The sequence below is a fragment of the Oreochromis aureus genome, linkage group 11, assembly GCF_013358895.1.
Source record: "Oreochromis aureus strain Israel breed Guangdong linkage group 11, ZZ_aureus, whole genome shotgun sequence".
Classification (NCBI taxonomy): domain Eukaryota; kingdom Metazoa; phylum Chordata; class Actinopteri; order Cichliformes; family Cichlidae; genus Oreochromis; species Oreochromis aureus.
In genome coordinates this window covers 19,683,237-19,697,765 of record NC_052952.1, presented here as the reverse complement: position 1 = coordinate 19,697,765, position 14,529 = coordinate 19,683,237, and the positions used below count along the sequence as shown (strand labels likewise).

General features: G+C 42.3%; 1 protein-coding gene across 2 annotated transcripts; it reads right to left on the bottom strand.

The window, feature by feature from the left end:
• Positions 1-1,443: 1,443 nt before the first annotated feature.
• On the bottom strand, positions 1,444-12,732 carry pdp1 (pyruvate dehyrogenase phosphatase catalytic subunit 1). Of its 2 annotated transcripts, none has more exons than XM_031753951.2 (9): positions 12,617-12,732; positions 9,243-9,561; positions 8,995-9,162; positions 8,186-8,397; positions 7,191-7,272; positions 4,811-4,905; positions 4,550-4,718; positions 4,247-4,465; positions 1,444-3,281 (listed from the first exon to the last, which is right to left on the bottom strand). In XM_031753951.2, exons 2-9 carry the CDS (start codon positions 9,492-9,494, stop codon positions 2,901-2,903), a joined length of 1,578 nt encoding a protein of 525 aa, XP_031609811.1. In that variant the 5' UTR covers positions 9,495-9,561; positions 12,617-12,732; the 3' UTR covers positions 1,444-2,900. The 2 variants fall into 2 exon arrangements, with proteins under 2 accessions (XP_031609811.1, XP_031609809.1); XM_031753949.2 differs by lacking the exon at positions 12,617-12,732 and adding an exon at positions 12,518-12,596.
• Positions 12,733-14,529: the final 1,797 nt, after the last annotated feature.

Genomic DNA, 14,529 nt, shown 5'->3' with positions numbered 1-14,529 from the left:
TAAGCACAGGAGTTCTTCCAGACACCCAGTGAGTGTGAACGCAACAATGAAATAAAATGCTTATACAGTAAGGCATTCATCTCTCATTGACTCTTTGTGACATAGCGATTCAGTTGAAGCACCAGTTCACAACAACAGTCACCTCAAAGTCCTTTATATTGAAAGGTAAAGACAGAAAGCCCAACAATCAGATGACTCCCTATGAGTAAGCACTTGGTGACAGTGGGAAGGAAAAACTCCCTTTGAACAGGAAGAAACCTCCGGCAGAACCAGGCTGAGGGAGGGGCCATCTGGTGTGACCTCCTGGGGGTGAGAGCAACAGCTGCTCCTGGACAGTCTTACATCAGGGTTTGATGACACAAGCCACACTGCAATGTCCACGACCCAGTCACACAGCGTTGTACCCTGGGGGCGGGGCCATTATCATTCCGAGTTTCAACATTCTTTTTACCATCTTAAAAATGCTGAAATCTTTTTATGGTGCATCCAGTGTAGTAACCACTTTACAAGGCTGCTGTGTTAGCTTGTGATATTAAAGATGTGGATTTTTTTCATAAACTACAGCTTGACATGTTCAAAGATCTTTTAAAGAATTAACTAAAAGCAGGTAAAATGCAAATTTATACAAATAAAGATCAGTTTATAAAATCATTACTACAAACCTATTTTTTTTTCTGTTGATCTTCTCCATGTCAAAGCAGTGGGGAAAAAAAAGATTAAAATAAATCAAAATTTTAATCAAAATCTAAAATAATCACGTTTGCATTTGAATGCTGGATGTAAATCTTTCTTGCTCACTGGTCACTTCATTAGGTACAGCTTGGTTATACCAGCTTGGAGCTTCTTTTGCCTTCAGAGCAGCTTTAATTATTCGTGGCACTCAGAAATACTGAACTGAAATACTCAGACCAGCCTGTCGGGAGCCAACAACCATGCTAGGTTCATAAAGAGTTTAAATCATTCAGTTGCTCCGTTTCAACTACAGCAGAGCACCTTGATCGTGTCTACATGCCTAAATGCAATGAAGTTGCTGATACATGATCAGCTGATTAAATATTTCCACTAACGAACAGTTGAACAGGTGTATCTACTGAAGCTGGCACGAGTGTATCTGTTAACTTATAGGACACAGCTGTAACACAAATCTCCGCTTGACGACAGCATATCGACAGGTTTGTGTTGTAGTTTAACCTCCTCTTTTTGACACTTGGCCTGTTTGGTGCTGCAGCATCACCTAGTGGCAGCAAACACAGTAAAGCTCCAACTGTTCCATGAACACTGCGCCACATGTAACATTTAACCCACCTTGTGTGGTGCGTATAGTGACGACACACCTGAGGCACACTGACCTTCCAGGTGTTTGAAGGTCAGAGCCTTCCTGGCTGAAGCACTGTTCTGGTGGCCTTCTTTGTATAACCCAAAACAAACCAAACAGTACCAGGATTTGTGTATTTGGCGTTTTATTAAAGCATTCCATATACAAAACTCAACCCACATAAGTTAAAATTTATACATACAACAAATGATGTGTCACATACTGCAAAAGCTGAATAAATAATATTTACTATTCAAACAGCTTCTTTCAAATGTACATTCTGCTCATTCAACAACCACAACCCTGATTTCTAAGTAACAGGAGGGGTTGGTTTGCTGCTTTGATTCTTATTAATCACATGAATGATAAACTTCCAATCTGTAACAACCTGTTACACTATAAATGACCTGTCATATATATAGTTTTTAACCCTTCAATATTTGGAAAAGAAACTCAAGGTCAACAAAAGAAAACGAACAAGGTCAGTGTGTGCATTAAGGTGGTCATTAACAGGAACTCTGACTTTGATCCACTATTATCAGGGTTATAATAAGGGTTACATATGGAGAATAACTCATTTTGTTAGCAGACGGGTAAATATCAGTGTACTCATACACGTGCAGCTCAGATCTTCAGTGAGGTGCTTTTGTCATTGCTCTGTGTGAAAGTACACTGGATTCAAAGTGAAAACGATCACTTATGTCAGCAGTTCCTGACCTCTCCAGCTTGTGACCTTTAGGATGAAGAAACGTCTCTTCTTCCCAAGTTACCCCTTTAATGCGAGCAGCGAGCACTCAAACCACAACTCCTCCCTCCCTAGTTTCTCTGTGTAACAGAATGACTTCTCTCTAACTTAAACTGTGAGCCCTCAACTTTATTTTGAGCCGTATGAGGCTTAAGAGTCGGCTTGTAGCCCACATTCTAGAGTATTTACCTCCACATTGGATGTGGACATCAATGTGAACACCTTAACACTCTGAGATCAGTGGAGTAGATCTCACTGTAAACGCAGAACAAAGCATCTGTGTTTAGATTCACCAAGAACATCTCATACAATGTCACAGGGTAAAAACAAATCGATGAAATAGCCCAGGTCGCAACAACAGTCCCTCAGAAACTAACTACAAACAGAATATGACTGTATCCTGCTTGTAGCCGAAAACGAGAGCATGCTGCAGTCGGGGCAAAGCCTATTTAAAATCCATAATAGAACAACAGGTGGAGTCAGCCCTGTCGCTAAAAGCCTCTTTGCTTTTTAAGCCACCCCCACGTCCTTCACCCTCTTTGGAAGTTTCTAGATTTTCAGTTTTTTAACAGCGTCTTATCACAAAGAGAAGTGTACATGAAAATGGCAACGAGCGGCAGCATAAATAAGAAACTTCATCCAGTTTTTAACCGACATCTTCATAAGAAACCGCAGCACTGCATACAAACATATACACTCTTTATATAGTGTTAAAACAATGATATTTAACGGTGGACAGATACTGAATATGGCCGGTTTGTCCTCAGTGTGCTTAGATACAGATCTGCTGTGTGTGTGTGTGTGTGTGGGGGGGTCAGTGTTACATGGCTAATAAGCAGCTCATGACTGGCCTTCCTGTCTCTGTGCTCCAATTACGTGAGGGTTAAACTGTGTGATGATGATGGTGATGTCATCGCGGTACATGCGAGCCAGCTCCTCGGGCAGCGACAGCATCTTTGACAGCCTCTCGTGGTCCACTGTGCCAAACTCGTTGTTTCCCACCGCGTGGCGCATCAAGTGGGTGGCGGCGTTCTGATCTTCGAATGCTGAGGACGCACGAGCCTTTCGCTCCTCGAGCAGCCCCTGCATTTGTCCCAAGGTCACCCTGTATCCTCCAACTTTGAGCGGCTGATGCTGATGGACCCCAGTCAAATACTCCCCGACGATACGAATCACTTCCTGCCTGTGGAGGGTCTCCCAAAGGCCATCAGAGCCAATCACCTGCCGAGAGAAGAGTCATATAATTGTATATATAATCTACCGAAAGAAATCATTAAAAGACCAAAATCACAATGAGATTCATGCCCATGATGAATGTATTTAAACTTAAAACCACAACTGTAAGTCAGAAAACATTCAAGTGTAGTCACTGAAGCCGGCATGGGAGCTGTAGCTAACATTATTTATTCATTTGGGGAAATACTGGCACTGGGAATAAGTCATCTAAACCTAATTATTTCTTCATAAATACAGCCTTTGTTTGAAAAGGTCACACAGCATGCATTAGCTAGATAATTCCTCAAAAGAAGAGCTTTCTTAGAAACCCTGATATTTTCTTTTTAATTAAATAAATAGCACAGCCCACTCTCCTTTTACATGCAATGAAAAAAAAGGTACATCTGGAGGATGGATGCCTACTTTGAGGAGAACAATGGTACAAACATCAGGATTCAGAGCACATTATTCAGTTCTCAGTTAATTAGATGTGACTCATAAAATCTTCTGACATTATTCAGCCTATTGACATAAGAAAATTAGACCTCAGATCCATAATGTGTTTAATTTTATAAATAGAATAAATGTCCAGGTTTCAGCTCTTTGGATCAGTTCCTACGTCTCTGATGTATTCGAGGGTTTAAATACGTCTAATGCTGGGCCCTTTAACCGGTGAAGAATGAGAGCTTTATTAAGAATGGGGATGATGTTCTGTAGATCATCGTGACTGTAGACATACAAGTTTTCAAAATGTCAAAGGGCAGTATATTTTTGGGACAGGCGTGACAAACGATAAGACTGCCAGGAAATAAATGTCTTGATGTAAAACCCATTGTATGCAGTTTGTATGACGCAGCAGCTGGGGTTAGGTTAACTAACAGTCCGGGAACCTGTCCAGGGTGTACCCTGCATCTGTGACAGCCGGGAAAGAGAATGGATGGATGGGTGACAACACCGACGCTGCATCTTACCAGGAAGCGATCCTGTGGCCTCAGTTTGTGATACGTGATCTCGGGCTCAGCGGTCAAGTAAGGAGGGGTGTGATAGTTAGGGGGGATAAACTTGGTGTGCTCGTTTTCGTGAAGCTGATCAGGTCCAGACTCCAAGACGCGCTTCTGCAGCTCAATGCTCCACTTGAACTTCACATCCCCGAACGCACGGAAAGGCATGAGCAGGCCGAGCAGCCGCTCCTGACAAAGAAGAAGAATATGGTGGTGAGGTTTTAATAAAGGCTGTAAAAACAACCACAGTGAGTAGATTAACGAGTGCAGTACCTGACGGATGACCGTTTTTCTCTCTGATGGAGGGTGTTCGCTCCGTATCCGAGCCACCTCGCTCTCATTCTGGGCGTTGTGGTCATTGGAGAGCGTGTGAGCGCTGAATGAACCATCCTCCTCTTGGACACCCAAAACTGCCCGAGCGTCTCCTGCATTGGCTATAAAGCTTCAGAAACAAAGAGACACCGTTACAAAAAATCTATTTCATCCCTTTAGTGTTGCTATAATGCATTATAACTATGTATTTATTGTTCATACAGGTCTGGTCCATCAATGTGAGCCACACAGGCTGTTGCTCCAGAAAAGGCCACTCTCAGAACCCAGTAGTGCAAAAAAGCATTTGGGTCTCCAACCTGCAGAGCAAAATAAAGCAGGAAAGCACGGTGGTTATTACACAGGCAGGCACTGACACACGAGCTCCCCTTTGAGCCATAGTCAAAGGGGAGTCATAGCCAAAGTTTAAATTTGGATGCTCACATTTTTTGGCATTGCTGCTGTGGAGAAATGTTATTCAATATACGGCTTAATGTGTCAGACTGAACTCTAGTCTTGGCACAATTTGATTCAGGCTTACATGTCTATGATATTCTGAATTTGTGCTTGGCCATCTAACTCTTACCAATATCAGCTTACAGTGCATGCGGGCACACTATGAGGAGGACTGCCCTGGGGCCCGTTCTTCGTACCTCGCTTACTACATCCAAGATCAAATGACACATCCAAGATCAAATCATCGCGCTAACTTTGAGCTCGCTAATCCGGTTCTCCGAACACACCTGTTGTTGACGATTAGTATAGCTGGATGAAGTAATCTGAGATCACTGGGTGGCTTAAAAGGGGCTACGCATCGATAGTAGAAACATTGATCGGCAACCCTGTGATTGGTCGGCGAAGATGTCGAAGGAGCGCGCTCAGTATTTCACGGCAGCAGACCAAGAACTCTTGATTGAGGGATATCAGGAGTTTCAGAGTTTAATTAAAACGCAGGGGAACACTGCAAAGGCTGCAAAAGCAAGGAGAGAGGGCTGGCAGAAAGTTGCTGACAAATCAAACTCGTAAGTGATCCATGATATTACATTATATCATGTGATATTATATTATACCACATTATATTATATTACATCATATCCTCTTTCACATTAGAGCCACAACAGGACCCACTAGAACATGGGAACAAGTAAAAGTGAAATATAAGAATATTCTACAGAATGGTAATATTTATCACTTATATTGCTTTTAGTCTCCTGAAAAGAGACCCTGGAATAATCTGTTTGTTTATAACAGCAACCAAGAAAAGGGTAGGAGCTGGCCCTAGGGTTGAATGCCACCAGACCCATTGTTGAGGGCATCCCTGGGGGCAGCTCTTCCTTAGACCAGCAGCCGGGGTGCAGTAGCAGCACCTTCATAACTGGTGCTATTTGTACAATGTAAAATATTTGGTTGTTGCCTTAATTAAAATGCTTTTTGTACTGTGACATTTAATGACATTGTGGGGTTTTTTGTGTAGTTTTACATAACACTCCATCACTTCTACCTGTTCCCATGCAAGGGGTGACTGAAGCATTCACAGTAAGTTGGGAGATATATATATATATCTATATATCGAGAGAGAGAGAGAGAGAGAGAGAGAGAGAGAGAGAGAGAGAGAGAGAGAGAGAGAGAGAGAGAGAGAGAGAGAGAAAAAGTAAATAATACCCTCACGGGAAAATCGATATCTCTCTATGAGCACACTGTCGCGCTGAGCTAAAGGATCCTGTCTATCCCGCAATATACGCTGAATTCTGAAAACTCTCCTTATCAATCTTGCACCTTCCGCAATGGGTTGCTCCCGTACAAATGGACAGGACATGGCTGCGACAGACTTCCCAAATCCACCTTCGCTTTTATAGTCGTGGTCCCTCATCTTGATTGCACGTAGTAATTTACTATTACTACCCTAAAATATGAGTTACATCTGACATAATCTACTACATGACATAGAATGATTAATAGTACATTTCCCTTTATTTCGGAAATGACCTGTATGTATCTGTATGAAATCAATAAAAGAATCAAATGCTGCATTATCTTTAGTTACATTGATGATATTTATTTATGGAAAAACAGTGGAGAAATATCGCTGTTGCTTTCGTATAAATGAAGCGGACATACCTGAGTGGCCGCGATCTAATCCTGTTTACATAAAGTAAACCTGCTCCCGAGCAGGTTTACGCTTACGGATCTGTTGCTATGACAGCAAGTCCCAGATGAGCTTCGGAGAACCGAACGATCCAAGATCACGCGAAATCGTCAACATTCAAATCCGGCTAACTTACTTAGCGAGGTACGAAGAACGGGCCCCTGGGCTACAACTGCAGCCAAGATCAAACTGGCAGAATAACAACTGCAAGTTTTATAATGAACCTGCAATAATATCAGACACGGAAAGTAAATCAGGGAGATGATAAAAGGCCAGAAAATACTCTAATGATCAAAATGAATCGATGACACTCCCACTCTCCACTGACTGCGAGTTGATTTAGAGCTCCCAAGTTTGTCTCCTTAAAGTAAAACTGAGAAAACTTGGAACATAAACTAGTCACACTAAACTGTATTAGCATGTTCACAAGGCACACCTTGGATTTTTTACAGTTCATACCTGAGCTTCCAGTGAAATATCATTGTCGAGCCTCTTGAAGGCATTCAGCAACGCCTCACGGGTGTCCGGAACGTCACCTGGGCTGAAAACAGGGAGAACAATTGAGTGAATCGGATAAAGCAGAAGGCACAGGTCGAGAACAGAGACCAAAAACAGCACTACCTGCAAAACAACACACAGGCCTGTGTTGGTGTGGGTGTGCTGCTACCAGGTAAAGATGAAAATAAAATAAGAAAGAAGGAAATGTTTGCCAAGGCCAAACACTGGGGAGAAAAATTACACTTCTCTGAATCAGAACAGATGAGGGTCTACTAATGCTTTTGACATACTGGATAGGCTAAAAGACAAAGAATGCTTTTATAAACATCATGCATTAACTGGACATTTTATTAGGTACACCTCGAAGACAACAGAAGATGCAGGCCACTATGACTCCTCGGGTAGGCTGCAAAATTTAAATGATGTTCATGCTAAGGGGGCCAAACTGTGCCAAGAACATTTCCCCTACACTATTACACCATCAACAGCCTAAACTGCTGATAAACAGCAGGATGGATCTGTGCTTTTATGCTGTTTACATCAAATTCAGACCCTGTCATCCAAAATGTCACAGCAGAAATTGAGACTCAAAGCTTCTTTTGTTCAGTTTTGGTGAACCCATGCAAACTGAATCCTCAGTTTTCTGTTACTATCTGACACCACTGGGCGGTCGTCTTGACCATGTCTACAATGCTTAAATGCACTTAGCTGCTGCTGTGTGATGATCTGATTAGATGTACCCAGTGGAAACCCATGCAATGAACACACATTTGTGAGGCAAACGCTGAGCTCAGTCCAGCAGAGGCTGCTTGAGAAAGTTTGAGAAACAAATTGCTCTCATTTGAATACAAAACACCCGGGGTGGGGGGTGGGGTTCTTTGTTTGTTTGTTTGTTTTTTGACACAGTGGCCTTTAGACGTAGCAGCGTGTATTCTGCTGACTTTCACATTCCTCACCTGGTTAGATCGATTAATTCCTGCCAGTAGGTTCGAAGGCTGTTGAAGTAGAGCCTCTGAGCCTCCCTACTGAAGTAGTCGTTGGGGTGTTTGTGCCACTGCAGGATGGGACTGAGAGCCCTGCCGGCCTCCACCGCTGCCTCAAGCTCACACAGAGTGTCGTGGGGCAGCAGTGACACTGCTATGTAGTAAAACAACCTCTCACTCAGCCCCTGCAGAGAAGAGTTTGTTGCACAGGAAACAGTACAACTGCATAAAGACGCACAGTGGCAAACATAACACAGAAAGGTGCATCGTGCCCCAACAGCTGTGCAACCTTTCAAATATTTGCACATAATGAAATATTTACACACTGTTAGTTTGCAGATTGCACCCCAAAAAAAAAAAAAAATTCTTTTAATTCCTCAATCAATCACAATCGTTTTGATTTGCAAGCTACGTCTTTAGAGCAAAGAAAGCTAATCAGTTAAAATGCTATGCAGGATAACTGTGTCAGAGCTAGTGACAATAAATGTCACTGAGGAAAAATAAACCACAAATTATCGACAATTATGAGGTTTTTTACTCAATCTGAAATGTCTGAGCAATATCACAATGAGATTCATGCCCATGATGATTTCAATATGAAATTCAATACAAGCTAAATAATCAACTTTCTGGATAAAGTTTGATGAAAAAAAAAATGAGGGTCTGCCAAGAAAAACAAGAAAGAAAAAGTAGTAAGGTTTGAGTTTGAGTCCAAGCTACGCTGCTGGAGAAAAGTAAGATAACCAGTTAAAATGACACACAGGCTAAGTGTCTCAGTTTACCTGTGCACAGGCGCAGCCAGCGTGGCCGTCGAACACACCGAGCAGCATCCCTCGCGTCTGCAGGCACGTGGCTGCGCTACGGCGATCTTCGATGGGAGCGTTGGCTGGCAGCTGATTACTTTCGAAACCCATCACCGAAGACACATTTTTCCCATCAAACTCTGGCACCTGGGATCACAGCATGAATAACAAACTACAGCAAGGCTACTATGGATGGCAAGATGCATTTTATCTACAACCCAACAAACCTTAAAGCTGTACTCGTTGGCTTTGAGAATGGAGTTGACCTGTGGAGGGGTGAGGATGTAGCTGTGGAGAACTGAGGATGTTTGGTAACTTCTTGATGGCTGGCGTCGTTGCCACATGTGGGACGACTGTCTTGAGGCAGGTAGGTGAGCTACAGGCCCAAACTGGGACTGGTGTTGTTGGCATGGTAACAGACTGGAGGCCAAGACCTTGGAGCGAGGCAAAGCCCTGAGCAGCTGAGATGTCACAGGCATGGCTGACGGTGCCCTGCAGGCAGGCGCGCACACATACACACACTCTGCAGCGCTGATGTAACCACACCTATCGAAGAGGTACAGAGGTCAGAGAGCAGCAGATGGAGGTCCCTTTTTTTTTTTTTTAAGCTGCATTCATCAGAAGAGGGGCAGAGTGTTCCTGGCATAGACCATTAAGCAAACAATGTGCAAACAAACTGGGATGATGTGACGAGGTTTTGCAGCTGCTCGTAAGCTTTATGACAGAATAACGTAAAAATAGTTTTTCCACAGTAACTGCCGTCATGATACTTGAAAGTTAATGTTCAGACAAATCCTTTAAACCTGACTCCTGCAGTGACCATTCACATATTTTGCCTGTGGGCAATTCAGATTAAATCAGTTCGCTGGTTAGAAGTTGGGCTGTTGATTAACTGCTTGCTGTACTGGAAACTTTGAGCCCAACATTACTGTGAAACAGAATAGATCAAAGTAAGGGATCCATGTAAAGATGAGTGGCAGCGATGGAATAGCAATATATGGTTAATATTTAGTAGAAATACATGAATTTCAATACTTCTGTGCTCAGGAATACTTGTGTTGAGGAGGGGATCTTTAAATAGTTGAGATCTCTGTATCGCCCTTTCTTTAGCACTTAAACACACAGCATGCTGACCAACTACATACTGGATGAAGAAGTCCTTCATTGTTTGAAACAATAAAAGGAAGACAGACAAACAGAAGGTCCTTGCTGCATAATGTGTCACAGTAGTGCAATACCACAAAGCCTCAACTTGAAGCAAATACATTTATGAGGCTGGTCACTTTATTAGGTACAACTATTCAATCAGACGATCACATGGCAGCAACTCACTACTCACGACCTTCAAACTTCTTATATGACCTTCAGAAGTTTGAACCAAGCATCAGAATGGGGAAGAAAGGTGATTTCAGTGACATGATATGTGGCATGGTTGTTGGTGCCAAAGGGATGGTTTTGAGTATTTCAGAAACTACAGATCTACTGGGATTCTACCAAACAGGCATATCTAGGGCTTACAGCCAAAGGTCTGAAAAAAGTAGGTGAAAAAGTGAGTGGGTGAAAAGGCATCAATGCCAGAGGTCAGAAGAGTATCACCAGACTGCTTTGATCTGATCGGAAGGCAACAGTAACTCAAATAATCACTAAGGTATGCAGAAGAGCATCTCTGAATACACGAAATATATCAAACCTTGAAGCAGATGGGCTACAGCAACAGAAGACCACACCAGGTGTCCCTCTGGTCAGCTAGTAACAGGAAACTGAAAAATTCACACGGACTCATGCTGGCTTGTATTAATGAATGCTCCTTGTGGTGTGGGGGATGTTTTCTTTGCACACCTTGGACCCTTCAGTACCACATGAACATTGATAAAACGCAGCAACCTACTTGAGTATTGTTGCTGATCATATGCATCCCTTTATGACCACAGTGTACCATCTTCTGATGGCTGCCTCCAGCAGGATAAGACACCACGTTCATTGCACTCAAATAGCCTTCACAGTCACCAGATCTCAATCAAATTGAGCAATTTTTGATGTGGTGAAACCAGAGATTCACATCATGGATGTGCAGGTGACCAATCTGCAGTAATAGTCTGATGCCATTGTGTCAATATGGACCAAAATCTCTGACAAATGTTTCAGGCACCTTGTTGAATCTGAGCCACAAAGAGTTAAGACAGTTCTGAAGGCAAAAAGGAGGTCCAACCCAGCACTAGCAATGTGTACCTAATAAAGTGGCTCTGGTGAGTGCATACTCTCAACAAAATTGCCCTTATTCATAAATTACATTTGCATGAACACTGTGTTGAATATTCAGAGAAGAAATGTCAACCCTCAACGATATTTTTACAGTCATTATGTCCCATAATCTCAGATAGGGGCAGTCTAGAGCCTCGAAATAATAGCAGTGTCTTAGTTTCGTTTACATAGTTTGACGAGGTTTAACCATTTCTGTCCTGAAATATTGACAAAAACCTGGATTAGAGATAGCACCACTGGAGACGACATCTGGCGTGAGTTGTACTCTGCACTCTTCTCTATAGGTCAGCAGCTCTGCACACTGACTGTTAAAAATAGCTCTGGCAGTAACTCGCCCCTGACATTTAGTTCTTGAATAATGCTCTGACTGGTCAGGATGACCCAGTGAAATGGATCCTCACTGCAACTGTTCATGCAATCTGCCCTCATTTCACAATTTAAGACGAGTCACGAGAACAGGGTGAAAAGAGAAACCAACAGATATGAAACTTACTCAGCTGATTCTGAAAATAGTAAGATATCTTTATGTATTTCAAATGGTCAGAAGCTACATATCCAGATATGCAAGTAAGGCAGTGTGCATACACTTACAGCAGTCAAACCTTAATAGAAATAAACGAGCAAATGTGTACTTTGAGCGTTTTCTTTCCACTAGTCTAAAAAAAAGAAAAGAAAGGAAAAAAGACCTGCATTACGGAAGTAAAATAGCGACAGAACTTTAAAAATAAAATTACCAGCTCCTAAAAAGACGTTTTCGCTCTATGTTTCGCCTGTTATATCTACAGACCCTGAAAATGTGGAAAAACTCTTAAAGTGTGCGGACAGTGATGGAGCAACAAAGGTGATGGATGCTCCGGTAAAAACGTACTCCTTACAGTGACAGCGTCTTGCAGGCTGACCCCATATGGAGAAAGCCCAAACTGTGTGTGAGGCACACAGACCACTGAGGGCCCGTCCCAGCTCGGATCTCTGCAACAAAGTTGCCATGTTTGTTGACATCACTAGCCTTTCCTTGCTAGTTGCAAAGCAGGTCTATAAACCAACCAGCCAGTATCGGAGGAGCCGGACTAAAAACATGAAAGCGCAGTCTCAGAACCACAACATGACAATAAAATAGGAACAGGAAAGCTGTTAAACAACTCAAATAAGGTTAATTAAATGGGTACAGTAGCCAAATTCATGCTAACGGCTGCTAGTGGTGTCCAGGTTACACCCACCAAACTGGATACTGTTTGCTTACATAAGACGCGACTACACCCGGGAAAAATCCTCCGGACTTCACCGCATCTTAACCTGCGAGAGTGAAAAATTGCAAACGAGGTGCAAAGTTATGGCTTACCTCAACCAGCGGATGTAAAGAAGTTATGTGAGCTCATGGCTTTACGCCGACCCCTCTGTGTATCATTCGGGAGCGCCGCCCGGTGGAGTGAACCCTGATTGGCTAAGGGCTGGCAGACGTGATGACGTCGAAGCACAGCCACATGCACAAAGTCGATGTGCTTTTTAAAGCCCCGCTTCTATCAGATCTGCTGTGTGACCCAAGAAAAGCTATCCGCTTTTTAGTTTTTAGTATATGTATTTTTATAATCTAATAAACAATTTTATAATCTGTACATTTATAATTTTTATTTTGTTTCTGAATTTACAATTTGTCATCTGAAGGATAAAATAGTCTTAAAATAAACCAGAAAAAAAAGATTTGTTAAGTACATCTGTTCCTCTTATTCTTCTAAATATCCACTCAGGCAATCAAGTGGCAGCAACTCAAAGCATTTAGGCATGTAGACATGATCAAAACGAACTGCAGAAGTTCAAATGGAGTATCAGAGTGGGGATGAACAGTGATTTAAGTGACTTTGAAAGTAGAATGGCTGTTGGTGCCACACTTCTTCAGGTTTCACAGCGAGTGGTCCAAAAAACAGAAAACATCCAGTTCACTAGGTGAAAATGCTTTGTTGATGTCACAGGAGACTGGACAGTCCGGTTTGAGCTGATAGGAAGCCTTATGTTATGACCAAGGTATGCAGATAAGGATCTTTGAATCCACGGTATGTTGAACCTTGAAGCAGATGGGCTACCTTGGTTGGGCTATGGATGGATTTAAATTTGATGTCAGCAAGATGTTTTTAAAAAATAGGATGTGGTCTATTTAGCACCGCACTGCACTGCTTCTTCTTTTAAGAACACTTTGTGTATTAATGAGCCCAGTTTCTGTAGTATTGAAAGAAAATTATTAATATTTTTTCTTGAGTTCAGTAGCTTGGAGGTGTTCTAATGTCTTCGCAAGTCTGGAATCCAGGCAGGCCAGTTTAGTCAGTTAACCTATGGAACCACAATATCGTGAATCATGCAGTGCAGTTAAGCATTACCTTGCCGAAATATGTCCCAAATTTTTTTCAATGCACCAAACCTCTTTGTAGGAGTTACACCGTTCATCATTGATGGTGTCTTCACAGATGTAACCACGCCATGTGTACTAATGCAATACCATACCATGGTAGCATGAACAGTGCACTGGTAGCGAGCCGGATTTGGAATATGCAACAGCAAAAAGCAACAAGAACGTTCCCCACTATGCCTGAGGTAACAGAGCCAGAGGTATTTCAGTAAAGCATCTGCATTAAAAGGCACACAGTCAAGAAAGAAAACCAAGACAGAGAGAAATAAAAATAAAAGATAATAACATTTTCATGCTGTCCAGTGTTTTTCTGCTACTCAATTAAAATTCTGTTTGGATTTACATATCTATACATACAGTGGCTTGCAAAAGTATTCGGCCCCCTTGAACTTTTCCACATTTTGTCACATTACAGCCACAAACATGAATCAATTTTATTGGAATTCCAGGTGAAAGACCAATACAAAGTGGTGTACACGTGAGAAGTGGAACGAAAATCATACATGATTCCAAACATTTTTTACAAATAAATAACTGAAAAGTGGGGTGTGCGTAATTATTCAGCCCCCTGAGTCAATACTTTGTAGAACCACCTTTTGCTGCAATTCCAGCTGCCAGTCTTTTAGGGTATGTCTCTACCAGCTTTGCACATCTAGAGACTGAAATTCTTGCCCATTCGTCTTTGCAAAACAGCTCCAGCTCAGTCAGATTAGGTGGACAGCGTTTGTGAACAGCAGTTTTCAGATCTTGCCACAGATTGTCGATTGGATTTAGACACCAGACAGGTCAGGGATAAAGTTATTGAGAAATTTAAAGCAGGCTTAGGCTACAAAAAGATTTCCCAAGCCTTGAAC

Bases quoted from the DNA above. Each gene is read 5' to 3' on its own strand.
- pdp1 (XM_031753949.2), bottom strand. The intron at 8,398-8,994 runs GTAAACTGAGAC...TCTTCTCTGCAG, and splicing joins CTGGCTGCGCCTGTGCACAG to GGGCTGAGTGAGAGGTTGTT. The intron at 4,906-7,190 runs GTATGAACTGTA...TTTGCTCTGCAG, and splicing joins ATATTTCACTGGAAGCTCAG to GTTGGAGACCCAAATGCTTT.